We start from the raw sequence: 13900 nt of genomic DNA on the forward strand, positions 1-13900 counted from the left end.
GAGGTGTTGCAGGTTGAACAAATAACTTGAACAGTGTCGGGTGAAGGATCAGTCTACCCTGGCTGGAGTGTAGGAAACGTCAGAGGGGTGGAGTAGGATGTAAGCCTGGAGAGAGCTTCTAGGCATGGATCACAGGGCTTGAATGTCTGTAAGAGAGTTTGATCTTATTTTGTAGGCAGTGGAAAGCCACCAGCAGTTTTAGTTGGGGAGCAAAGTGATTAAGCCTGCTTTTTATAAAGATTAATCTGGCAGTAATAGATTGGAGACAAGACCACCATTCCTGGTATCAGGTCTTTACTGGGGTGGTACAGTAAGATTGGAAAGGGGAATCAAAATGAACAATGTTGCAAAGGCAGAATGGGCCAGTCCTCTTGATGAAGCTGATTCTCATCTTGGTTACTTGACACAGTAGTAGCATTAATTATGATAAAATGCAGGAGTAAGGGCAGGTTTAGGAGGAAAGACAGAGTTCAGTTGAGGTCATCCTAAATACACACTATTCCCTACCTAGCTCCGAAGACTTTCCTCCCCTTTCTTCTTAGAACTTCATTATAACGAGTGATGTTGTTTCTTAGGTGACTGTATCTCACTTGTCATTGACTAGCCCATGTTCTCTGATGAGCTTTGCTATTCAACATACATGCAAAAGGGATATAAAGACAAAAAGTCAACTCAGGTGCTGATGAGGGTGATACCATCATTGTATCAACAATTTAAATCTAGAAATTAATTTAAAATAGAGAAATGCAAAAGAATAGCAATGTTATAAAATAAAATGCAAAAATATAGCAATGCTTTTATCACATGTACAGTCTTAAACGCCACTTTTCTAAAGAGAAGGCTCATGGAGATACTCCTGTCCTCATTATTAAAAATTCCATTATACCTGTGATAAAACCAACTGTGTTCAGGGGCTGGCCCTGTGGCCAAGTGGTTTAGTTTGTGTGCTCTGCTTCAGCGGCCCAGGGTTTTGCCAGTTTAGATCCTGGGTGTGGAACTAGCACTGCTCGTCAGGCCATGCTGAGGCAGCGTCCCACATAGCACAACCAGAGGGACCTACAACTAGAATATACAACTATGTACTGGGAGGATTTGGGGAGAAGAAGGAAAAAAAAAAAAAGGTTGGCAACAGCTGTTAGCTCAGGGCCAATCTTTAAAAAAACCACAATTGTGTTCAGTTGTATTAGATTCACGTGCAAATAATAACTTAGGTAGTTAACTATACATTGTTCTAAACATATAACATAAGGAAAATAAATAGATGCATGGTCTCTTAGGAAATCTACCCTTTTCGAATGTGAGGCTAACTTGGGAGCTGCTGGAGCATCCTGCTTCAGGCTGTGGAAAGAAGCTGCAGATCAATGTCGTCTTAGAAGTAATGACATTTTTTAAAAAGAACATTCCTTGGCAAGATAAGTAGATTGTCATTTACTGAAAACATAGTTTATGTTTTAGCTAATGAGACACATGCTAGATTGAATCATTGTGTCCAATGCTTCAATCCTTTACTGTGTTAGAATTAATCACCCATGTCCTTTGCCATATGACACTGCCATCCCTCCCAGTGTTTCTCCAACTTGCTAATGTTGGGCTTGGTCATATCACTTATTTTGGTTAATACGATGTGGGTGGAAGTGACAGGGAGCGCATCCTGGCCAAGGCTTTAACAGGCATCCTGTGTTTGCTCTCACTCTCTTGTGCCCCTGCTATTCATCGTGAGAACATGGCTCAGGAAGCCACCAGACAAGGAGAATGTGAGATATATGGAGCAGGCCTGAACCAGACCTACTGCCTGAAGTAGAGCTACTCAGCTGACTTGCAGACCCACAAACATGAAAATCAGTGTTTACTGTGGTGAACCACTGAAACTTTGAGGTGGTTGTAAGAAATTTAAAAAATAAAACTAACACCAGCTGAAAGAAGCATATGGTTAGTGAGCACAGCTAACTATGAGCAACTGTCATGTTCTAACAAGATACCAGCTACTAGGATATGAATCAGAGAGGGACCAGACCAATTTGGGTGAAATTCAGCTCATCTTTCCAACTGACAATAAATGAGAATATATTTTAACAGTAATTTTACTATTATATGGTAAACTTTGCTCTGTGAGCTATTAAGAGACTAATCTTTATTTTAATATTCAAATTTACATTTTGACTATAGAATATAAGCATCAAAATTATCTTGTATTATCTTTGAGTACAGATTAAATTTTCCAAAAGTCTTTCATCAGGCTTCTTGGCCTTGAATAACAGGGATCTCAGCCTTCACAAAAAAGGCAACAAAACCTGAAGAATAAAGTGAAATTCTGAGCTTGGCTCTTAAAAGCTTGTTTAAAAATAATGTTAAACTTCATATATAATAAATACTGTCAAGAACGTTTTAGTATCTCTGTTAAAAGGAAATCCCCTCCTTAAGAGAAAGATAAAGGATTATTGCCGATCTCTTTTTAGCTTTGAATGTATTTTTAGACATGTGTTGTCCAATAGGGTGGCCACTTGTCACACATAGCTGTTGAGCACTTGAAATGTAGCTAGTCCTGATTAAGATGTGCTGTAAATGTAATACACGCAATAGATTTCAAAAACTTAATATGGAAAAACAAATATCTCATTAATATTTTTATATTATGTGTTGAAATGATAATATTTTGGATATAGTCACTTTATTAAAACCCCCCTTGTTATCCAGTATGCTTGTGCCATGTTTTTCTTATAGAGATCTTGATCGATACAAATCAATCAAAATGAAGTATACTTTTTAAAAACTTTTATTCATATTGCATTTTATATTTCTTATTAATTTAAGAATTAGGTAAGGTGAAACTTTTGTATTTCTCTCTCTCTCTGTCACACACACACACACACACACACATACATACACAGCCTAATTAAGTAACTTAATTCTTTGATCTACAGAAGTAACCACTTCTAATTTTTGCCCCATGAGTTCATAAAAAAAAGTTTCCCACCACCTAAAGGAATGTGATCACCAGAACCAAGTTTGGGTGAAAGTCCAGGAGGTAACTGTAATCACTTATAACCAGTGGCCAAGCCAATATTAAAATTAGCTGATAGTGATCCATTTTATTTGGTTTTCCTCATCCAGACTGGCCCAAAGCAGATTCTTAGATCTGCCTCAAAACTAACTTTCCCTCCAACAGAAATGAGATTAGGTTGTGCCTGCTGATCGGCTCCATGATTTGAGATTTTTTAACAAGTGGAGTTTGGCTCCCGAATACCTTAAAGGGTTTTTTTTTTTTTTGGACCCAGGCAACAAGACAGAAATGGAATAAGAAAATATTTCAGTGTTTACTGAAGGAAACTTGTGAATTCTAATTCCAACTTGCTGAGGGGCAGTGTTTAGAAAAGAATGAGCAGTAAACTTGGAGCAGAAGACATGGGTTTTGAGTATCCACTCTGCCATGTACTAGTTTGTGTATGGAAATAACACTTACACCCTTGGGGTTTGATTTAGGATCAGAATAATGTGCATGACAGTCTTTTGTATATGCAGACGTAAGGATTAAAGGGGCTGCTATTGGCTCTATTAATAAATAGACCTTTTATTTTCATCATTATCATCAACTACTGTTTATTTGATGCTTAACTGCTGTGCAGTAAGCAAGCAGTGTAATTAAGAAGCCAGGAGTATGGGAATCATTGATTAGCATCATATGCCACATATGTTACAATGCAAAATACATGAACAGAATATTGATGTTGCCATGACGGCCTTTGTGGACTTAAAGCACTGTTACATCTCAAGTCCATCAGGGAACAGGTCATGCCCATAAGCCCTGTATTCATGCAGTTACGTGTGTGCTTAGAAGTCATATGGAGACAGTCTAGTGTATTTGGGAGAGAAAATAATGGTGAAGTGCATGCCAGGCTTTAGCCAAGCCATTTAGGCAAGGGACTTAACCTCTCCGAGCCTCAGTTTCTGTTTCTAGGAAGTGGGAGTGCTAGTAGCTACCCTTCTGAGTATTGTGAGGATTAAATGAGAAAATGAATGTAATGCAGTTGAGCGCAGAGCATGGTTTACAACAAATGCTCAGTAAATACTAGCTATAATGATAGAACCAACTACCACTAAGAGAGTTTAACTGTGTCCTAATTTGGCTTCTCATTCCTAATCGAGGTACAGCAAGTTCAGTTGTGAGTAGCAGAAAAAAAGTTTCTGTCCACAGCTTTATTCAGCTTATAGTCACCTGGATGTTGTCAAAAATGACTTGATTGTTCAAGAGATATAGGGACATTTGGCTGCTATTTTGTGGAAGAGGTTTTCCTTCCCCTCCACTCTGCAGCAGCTCAACAGTCAGTTCCCAAATCCAGAGATGAAGAGCCTGGGACAAGGTCAGACACATCACCACTGCATCCTCTCAACAGGCAACTCTTAACAACAGTCCCTAAAGGAAGAAGGCACAGGGTCTCTTAATGTTTCTGTGACGAGCTCCGTAGCTGCTGCTTCTCCCATAAAATATTCCATGGAGGAAGTAAATAGAGCCCATACTTGTGTGACAGGGGTGGCCAACAACACTTTAAGATCTGGCTTCTGGCACATTTTGATGTGTAAACACCATGACAACGAACAGGCATGCCACTCTACATTAATGCAGCTCTCACCAAATCAAACCCTGGGACAATAACATATGGCATGGCTTTAAAACTCAGTGAGCATCCTTGTGGTGCAATTGGTTAGCATGTTTGGCTATTAACTGAAAGGCTGGTGGTTCAGGCCTACCCAGGGATGGTCTTGTCTCCAGCCAATTTCTTGGTGATGAAAGTATTCTGAAATTAGATAGCGGTGATGATTGCATGACTTTGTGAATGTACTAAATGCCACCAAATTGTACATGTTAAAATGGTGAATTTTATGTTGTACACATTTTACCACAATAAAAGTAAAACCCCAATAGATGCATCAGAGAATGCATTTTCCCAACCCTGTTTGTAGCTGTATTTTTCTTCCTGACATGTATACACCTACCATGTAGTATGCCCTGATAGCTGAATGCCTGTATGTACATCAGCTTTTCTCTGGTCTGGGTGTTCCACTCTGTAGCATGTTGATATCACCAAGGAATATGTCACTCATCCACATCCCTGTTTTGGATTGGCTTAAGTATTATATTAACTGCACAAGCACATAAATTCCCTTGCAAGACTCTTTGGCCCTAGCACATATTTGCCTAGTCTAGAAAATTCTCTCATACAAAGGGCAGGCTGGGAATTGGATGTGTGTCTGCCCTCTCCAAAGGCATTGTATGGCTTTCTTAATAATAGGAAACAGGAGAGAGAAAGGGTCTGTAAGAATACAAACAGAACAGTTCCTGAGATGATGCTTTTAGCCAGCGCAACTTCCAGCACAGGACTCAGGACTCTCAGTTCTTCTGGACAAAGTCACTCTTGTTCTTTTATAAAGCAAAGATCATGAAAGGTGGCAGGTCTTTAAGACCTACACAAGCACACAGTACAAAAGAGAGGGGAGTTGAGAAAGACTCACAAAAGAGACAGTGTCTGCCAGAAAGGCCTTGAGGCAGAAGGTGGCGAATACCTCCCATGAGAGGCTTCAGCAAAAGCCAAGGAAGCTTCATGCTGGTCAAGACAGGCCTTGGTGAGCAAGGAAGGATGATCTTGTACACCACTGTGGAGGAACGTGCTCCCTGGAAGTTTTTTTCTCACTCCAGCCAGCAGATTTCAGTTGCTCCTGCTATACTGTGTCTTTCCAGAAATACGAAGGCTTGCGAAAGACAGACATGGCTATGACAATCACTATGACCAGGATCAGGGAGAAGAGGACCATGAGGAAGATATAGGTGGAGTGGGGAAGAGGTGTAGACGACGGCTGCTCAGCTGGGATCATGTTGGTCAGGTTTAGCATGTAGCCCAAAGTCCACCCGACGTCGCTGCTCCTGATCTGCAAACAGTGGGGAAAGTCTGTTGTTTCTGGTGCAAGTATTAAATGAGCTTTCATGCAGTCCTCTCCATAACACTGAGCAACCAGGAGGTGGAGAGCACCAAGTTCAGTTCTCTAAATGGATTACCTCTCTATTCTAAACTGGAAATATGGTAGTGGGGAAAACGGAGCAGGAGCAAGCGATTAAGAAGAGTTTGGAGCCTCACTACTGTATTCCCAAAATTCAGAGGGGAGTTTGGAGACTGACAGCCCACTTCTCTTCCCTAGAAGAATTTAATTCAAATAGGCCTTGGGAGATTTACCTTCCTCTTGTTTTTGTGTGAACGTTGAGGGGCTGGGAGGTGACAGGAAGCAGGCAGAGGATGAGAGAACAGTGATTGTCCCTGGCCTTTTACATGTATGTCAGGCCCAGGAGTCTCATACATACAAAACCAGGACTGCTTATGATTTAACTAGGGAAAAACTGGGGAATAATCCCCGCAAGTCAATCTTCCTTTATGGAAGTTGGAAGACTATACATATGCGTGAGATAAAACATGCTCTGACTCTGCCGCCTGTACTTCACCACTCAGAAGCTGCTATGATCATTTTGTGACATATCCTTTCAGTCCTCTCTGTGCATGTTTTTTCTTACAAAAAATGGGATTAAACTGTATGTAGAATTATTCACTCAACAATACCTTATAAACATCATCCCATGTCTCTTAAGGGATTTCTACATCACTGGCATGAAGTGCCTTAAACATTTATTTTTACTCACTTTATCCAATTATATATAAATCCTAGAAATGGAATAATTGGATAAAATGATGTACGTATTTTAAGGTTCTTAGTACATATTGCCAAAACAGTCTCCCCAAAGGTTGTGCAAGTTTATATTCCAGCCAGTAATATGTGGAAATGCTCTTTTCCTCATAACCCTTACCAGTACTGGAAATGAATAATTTGTAAAAGGTCCACTTCCCTTTATGGGGTACTGGAACTTATCTGACTGCATGTGTCAAGGAAGGCTCCATAGTTAGAGGAGTTATCATCTAGGGTTTAGAAATATTGGACCATTTTTTGGAGTTCAAAGAACATAAATAACTTGTATGTTTGACATAGACATATCTTTTAAGTAGACAAAATAAACTGTGATGAACTGGCAGGAATACTGGGATATTAAAACAACGAAAAGATTTGCGTCTGAATTAGCAAGGTCAGTATTGACAAGAGTGTAATGAAACTAGCATCCTCAAGGCTGCTACAGCCCTCTGCCGCAATGCTTTGTTTTGCTTGAAATCACTGTATTTAATGAAGGAGGTAAATTGTTTTTGCCACTAGTGGTATGAGTTTAAAAGGTAGACAAACACTGCTCTTGATATTTTTCATCAAGTATGAGTTGCCCATGAGTCCCGCAGCTGGCGTAAATGTTTCTCTGTGCCTGACTGCCTGCAGGTGGCGCTATGGTAAAGCACAACAGTGAGATTGCTTCTTTAAGGCTCCCGCCAAACCTGGTTTCTAAGCAAAGACCCCCATTCACAGCCACTCATCCCCTTCTTCACACTGAGCTTCCAGATTGGTCAACCTTGAAGTTACAACTAACAAGGCCTTCATCTCTTATAAGAAACCGTGCATCACCCTTTCCAGATTTGTGGAAGGGGCCTTTGGGATGAAATGAAGTCAGCACACAGAATCTCTGTGGCTACTTCTGAAATACTATTGTGTTACTTTAATATCTCATTTTTTTGTTTTATAAGGAATTAGTCACTGTTGTGTAAACAGAAAGGCAAGGCTGAGAATGCAGGTAGCTCTCCTTAGATAGGATACCCACAACTGGCTGGTAGACATACCCAGGAGGGCTTGACACAAAATGCCGGCTTGGATTAGAGATGAAGTGGTAGAACAGGACATCAGGCCAAAAATTAAATCAGGTTGATTCCTACCCCTTTCAAGCCCAAAGCTGCTTCAGTCACTATCACCCAACCTCTCCCCAACCCAGCAAGTACGCAAATTACCTTGCCCATGAAATGAATATGCTTCCAGGAATCAGCTGTGAAATGATAGCCGTTCAGAAGGAGAGAGAGGATGTAGGTGCCAGAAAAGCAATATTCACTCAGGTACTTCTCCTTCACTGCACCAAAATTTGTCTTCAGCTGGAAGTGAAGTGAAGGAAATATCATACTTGTACAACACGCACCTCTCCATATCCCTCTTTTTCACTATTAGAGCTGATCAAGAAAGGAGAATGCCCCAGCTCACACGGCCCTGAGAGTTGGCCTCTCCAGAGGGCTTTGGGAGTGGTGCCTCACTCCTTCAGTGGGCTCAGGGGTCTATAGTTGAAGGTCTGTTCAGGAAACCTTTCCTCCACGGGGCTCTATGAGATAGCAATAAGTGCTCTAAGAAAAAAGTAGTGTCTGTGGTCTAGCAGGTTTAGAAACACTGAATTTTAGTGTACCTTTTCACCCCTTGTGAACTTGAATTTCACAATTACATTAGCATATTAAAAGCTGTAACAAGTCTTACATGAATGAATTTGTTAATCTTTGTTCAATCAGAGTTTTCCATATGCTCTTTATAAGCATCTTAGGAAATACTGTCATAAAAAGCCTTGCCACTCTGCATCATCATCCCCTGGGAGCTTGAGAGTCCTCACCCCAGAACTACCAATGCCAAATGTGCTCTTTAATATGATCCCCAGGTGATCCTGTATACAGTAAAGTTTGAGAAACACAGCTCTGGAATACAGTTTAGGAAGCACTTTGCTCAGAACTACTAAAGCAAAGTGCCAACATCTCACCTTCTGTCCCCTGTCCTTACCTGACCTCCTTTTTTGGGGCATCTGAGTCATGCACAGGGGTCTTCTTGAGTCCTTCATGTGTTTACTCACCCTACTGCCAAATGAAAATATGCAGGGCTGCCTGCCGACACTTGCCCTTACCTCTCCTGGCTGTTGTAAATATATACCCAGATGCCCACAGTTTGCTCTGCTCTTCTCCTGCCCTCAATTAGAGGGCAACAGGCCAGGACATCTCTAGCTCAGCCCAGAGTTCTGTCTGCTGCCCTACTTGTCAGCCCTTGCGATAGGCGTTCCCTCCTGGACACCTTGGGCAGAGGAGAACTAACATTTGTTAAGCATAGATCATGTACTAGGAATTATGCCAGATGTTTTGTATGTAGGGTCTCCTGGCTGCCTGCCCAACCCCCTTTTGCCCAGATTTCTTTCTCCTCCCAAAGAACATCCGTCTCTAAACCCTAACTGCTGCCTGGGATTTGTTTCTTACTTGGCTTCTGTCAGTCCCCAATCTCTGGAAGACTAAGTCCACACCTAGCCTGCCTCATCCTGCTCTGATGGAATTCTTTGAATGACCCAGCTTGGAACCTGTCTTTTTATCACAGTCCTGGAAATTACTCTTTGATCAATTCATCTGCATGTGACATTCTCCTGCGACCTTGGTGTGACATCAGTTGACTTTGCCTATCCAGGTCCCTTTTCTTTCAGTAACTGCACTCTGCTTTTCCTTTGTGGAAAGACCTCTTTTCCCATTTGATGTAGTTTCAGTGGGCCTTCCAAACAAAAATCCACAGTGGGATACAGAATTCTAAGAATCTACTTGGGTCCGACTTGAAAATGCTGCAACCCCATAGGTTCTTGAAGGCTGGCTTATCCCTTGAGGAAATGCCATTTGGGCCTAATTTCCCTGAATTCTTCAACATTCCCACCTCCCTCCTCTTTCTGGAAAGCTGTACATTGGCTATGCAGTCTAACCTGCTAAGGATTAATTATGATAGTAGCCAATAATATAGAAGCCAAAGACATCCACCTGGTTCATCAGTCCAGAATTGATCATTTTAATGCTTGTGGACTCAATACTATGTGCTCTCCAAACGGGAGGAGAGTCTGCCCTCCTCATTCTCCTCTCTGCCCCTCTCTCTTTTCTATTCCCAGGGCCGTGGGACAGTACCAGGTTCTCTCCTCCTCACCCATTCCCCCTCACCACCCCCCCAGATGAAGGGGCATGGCAAATCTTGAAGAATGGGATGCACTGCCCTAGAAAGGCTGAAAGTCCATGAGGTTGAATGTCAGGACCCAGAGTATACTGAGAAATACCTAGTTATTATACATAGAATTTTACAACATTGTTCTCTTGGGCTAACCATATCTTGGATGACCAGATTTTCAGAGTGGAAAAGTCGTTATGTTCCGGTTGCCAAAAGACTTTCACCAGCCCTCTAATTAACCTATCAGAAGACAAGTGTGAACTGCCCCCTCCACTCACTTTCCTAGCCTCTCTACCTCAGGGACCCAAGGATTTGGGGCACCCTGCTGGACATCAGTGGGTGCAGTTTGCATTATTTCCCCTGCTAAAGCAGGGACAGGCAGCACAATATAGCATGTATAAAGCATCTAGCCCACTTTTCAGCATATAATATATGCTTAACAGTTGTTAGTTCTCTCTCTGCCAAAGGTTCTACAAGGGACATTCCCAAACTCAAGTCACACCAGAAAAGCAGTCCTTCCTCATGTTGAAGTAAGCAGAAAAAGAAAAGAGATACCCTGTAACAGGGCACTTGACAAAAACTATGCTTTCCATATGGATGGGCAATGCAGTTGGAAAAACTGAGTCATAACACCCATCTCAACAATCGAGGATCTGGGTCTCCCCCTGCAATTCCATCCCCGGAAATGTTTCAGAATTTCTGCCAGATGCAGTCCTTTCTGAGCGAGCTTCCAGGGCCTCTAATCCTGCACCTTGTTTTTCCAGCTGGTCCTGGCCGATGAGATATAAGAGAAGGACATACCTCTTCCCAGCGCAGAGAGCAGAACTCCTTCATCTTGTCCATCACCTTTTCCTGGGAGGGAGTTTCCCCCGATGTAAAGTTTAAAAACTCCATCACATAGTAAAAAGCTGAAAATGCCTGCAAGAGAAAAATGCAGAGTTTTTCTCTGTGTCCAACACAAAGTGACACTAACTTACTCTCCAGAAGGCCAAACCCCTAGTGAAGGTGCCTGGAAATCTCTGTTGAGTGAATTAATGGACCATGTGATATTCCAGACCCAAGAGCTGTGTCCTTCCTGGAAGAGGGGTCACTTTGTTGCTGACATGCATTTCCAAGCCACCTGGTAGCTAATTTTCTCTATAATTTTAATGGTAGATTCAGGGAGAAAGAAAGATGGGGGAAGAGAAGAGAAGAGGAAGAGGTTACAAAAATCCCATCTTCAAAAAGCTATTATATATGAATTTTTTAATAAATAAAAACTGGAAAATTCTATATAAAGGTATTGAGTTATCTCTGAATGGCAAAATTATACTTTTTTTCCTTTTTATTTGTGCTTTTTAAAGCCTATTTTCTATAATGTACATGTACTGCTTTCTTTAAATAGCCAAGCTTTATTTATCAAATATTTATTGCAGGTCTGTCAGGAGCTAGACACAACTGAAAAGTTTTTAAAAATCATTATTATCATCATGCATGAGAACTACTGAAAAAGTTAAAAGTACAAGTGAGTAAAAAATAAAACATTCTATTAAAATGACCCAAAATTCTACCACTTGGAGACGACTATTAAATATGATATATAGGCTTCTAATCATTTTTCCTTCACTCTAATACATACATATAATTTTTATTATACTTTAAACCACCCTCTAGCTGCCTTTTTGACCCTTTTAATATGGCATGAATTTAAAGAGGAGAAAATAATTGAGCAGAGCTTGCTAGATGAGGCAACTCAAATCCCAGCTCTAGTGGTTTTTCTCTCCCGTGCCCTAAATGGTGCCAGTTTTTAGGGGAAATCACTTTGGATGTCATAGGAGCACATCATTTGTTTACTCGACAAACACACTGAGAGCTCTGCGTGCTAGGCTCTGGGTGGCGTCAAGGAGTCTCCTGTGATTGTCGGAGGGGGACAAAAGCTTTCCCTGTGCTAGGAGTGGTTTGGATTAGGGATTATATTTTGTCTTCTGTAAAGTTACTAAACGAGAAGTGAAAGTAGAAAAGAAATGTGATTCTCAAACAAGCCAAGCAACATTCCTATGTAATTCTCATGAGCAAAGATACAGGAGGGCAAAGAAACAGGCTTCCAGAGGGCAAAGAAACAGGAGTTAGTGGGGATCCCACTGGGAGCTCAATTCTGACTCAGAGAATAGGAAAGCTATCTCTACCAGGCAAGCTCCTGCTGCAAACAGGGTTTATACTTCAATTCCAGCCAAAATAAGTCCAATGTCAGCTTCTTAAAAAAATGCATTCTTTCTTTTCTTTTTTTTTTAACTTTTTTTTTTTTTCTGAGGAAGATCAGCCCTGAGCTAACTGCTGCCAATCCTCCTCTTTTTGCTGAGGAAGACTGTCCCTGAGCTAACATCTGTGCCCATCTTCCTCTACTTTATATGTGGGACGCCTACCATAGCATGGCGTGCCAAGTGGTGCCATGTCCGCACCCGGGATCCAAACTGGCAAACCCCGGGCCGCTGAAGCGGAACATGCGAACTTAACCACTGCGCCACTGGGCTTGCCCCAAAAATGCATTATTTAAAAAAATATTTTTGTAGATATATAACATATCTAATTTAACAAAAATGAATAAGTGTGAGTGTATTTGTCCTTTTAATAACTTTTCCTTGCTTTTTCATTTATTTCCTGGCTTAATTTTCTCCTCTACTTCTAGTTTCAATGGGAGCCCAACTTAATATGAAGCCTCCGTCTTTTTCCACATTGCTCATATAATCATACAAGCACACATATATAAAGGATTTGTTTTTTAAATGAAATTTTAAACATATTCTGCATGCTGCTTTTCTTATCCAACAATCCTTTGTGGAAATCTCTCCAAGTCAGCAGGGAACACTCTAATGGCTTCGTAAGAGTCCCTGGTGTGAATGTATCATAATTCACTCAACAACTCCCTACTGGTGGGCATTCCTTTGATTACAGTATTTCTGCCTATGAGCAATGTTGCTATAAATACCTCTGGACATTTAGCCCCTGGACTGGTATGCCGATTCCTTTGAGGAAGTTGAGCTCCCTAGGTGCTCTGAAAGACAGCCTCCACATCCCTTGAACTTGGGAATTCCAACACTTTAAATATTGTATGCCAGTTGCAGAACAAGATCTTGGTGTGGCCCTATTTCTACCATCTTAACCCAAGCCACCATCATCTCTTGTGTGGACACTGCAATGGCCTCTTATTTGGTCTCCACATTACCTTTCTAGACCTGTTCCAATCCATCCTGCACATGGCAGTCACAGGAATCTTTTAAAAACAAATTTGGTCATATCACTCCTCTGCTTAAGGCTTTTAGTGACTCCTAATTATACCAAGAATAAACTCCAAACTCTACCAGGCCTCTCAAGGCCAGGCATGCTCCAACCCTTCCCACCTTGCCAATACCATCTCATACCCCTGCCCACCTTGCCCACCACACCCCAGCTACCCTGGCCTTCAGTCACTCCCAAGGTTCCCTCCCCACTCCCACCCCCCTGCCCAGGGTTGCACACTTGCTCTTCCTTATGTTAGAATTCCCTTGACTTCCACATCTCCTCAGAGAAGTCTTCCAATCACCCATCTAGACTAGGACCCTCTGTTATTCCCCTTCATAAGACTCTGTTTCTTTCTTCCCAGCAGTTGCCACAGTCCGATTTGCTTTGGTTGGTTTGCATTTGTGGTCTCTTGTCTGCCTGCTTTCTAGAATGCCAGTTCCCTGATGGCAGGGACCACATCTGCCTTGTTCTTAGCTGAATCTGCAGCACTAACATGGCACTTGGGACATGGAAGAGCTCTATAAATGTTTAAGTGACAGAAAACCGCTCTCTCTCTCTAGTTCCTAGAGCATTGACTAGAATCTAAGAAACACTTGGTGAATCTCTGTTGATTGAGAGACTGAATATATCCAGAGAATGGATTGCTATGATATGCATAGCTAATGACTGGAGGGCTCCCCCCAGTAATTAAAACTATTAAAGAGTGTTTTCTTCTAGTGAACTGATTGTGGGACAGGAG

General features: G+C 41.6%; 1 protein-coding gene across 5 annotated transcripts in view; it reads right to left on the minus strand.

The window, feature by feature from the left end:
- Nucleotides 1-2757: 2757 nt before the first annotated feature.
- ENTPD1 (ectonucleoside triphosphate diphosphohydrolase 1) overlaps nucleotides 2758-13900 on the minus strand; it is a 115620-nt gene continuing 104477 nt past the window's right edge. For all 5 annotated transcript variants that reach the window (XM_070486352.1, XM_070486351.1, XM_070486345.1 and 2 more), the window contains 3 exons: nucleotides 10705-10821; nucleotides 7920-8057; nucleotides 2758-5922 (listed from right to left, as the gene is read on the minus strand). In XM_070486352.1, coding sequence (XP_070342453.1) covers nucleotides 5716-5922; nucleotides 7920-8057; nucleotides 10705-10821 — 462 coding nt within the window. In that variant the 3' untranslated portion in view covers nucleotides 2758-5715. The remainder of the gene's footprint in view (nucleotides 5923-7919; nucleotides 8058-10704; nucleotides 10822-13900) is intronic.

The sequence above is a fragment of the Equus asinus genome, chromosome 2, assembly GCF_041296235.1.
Source record: "Equus asinus isolate D_3611 breed Donkey chromosome 2, EquAss-T2T_v2, whole genome shotgun sequence".
Lineage (NCBI taxonomy): Eukaryota > Metazoa > Chordata > Mammalia > Perissodactyla > Equidae > Equus > Equus asinus.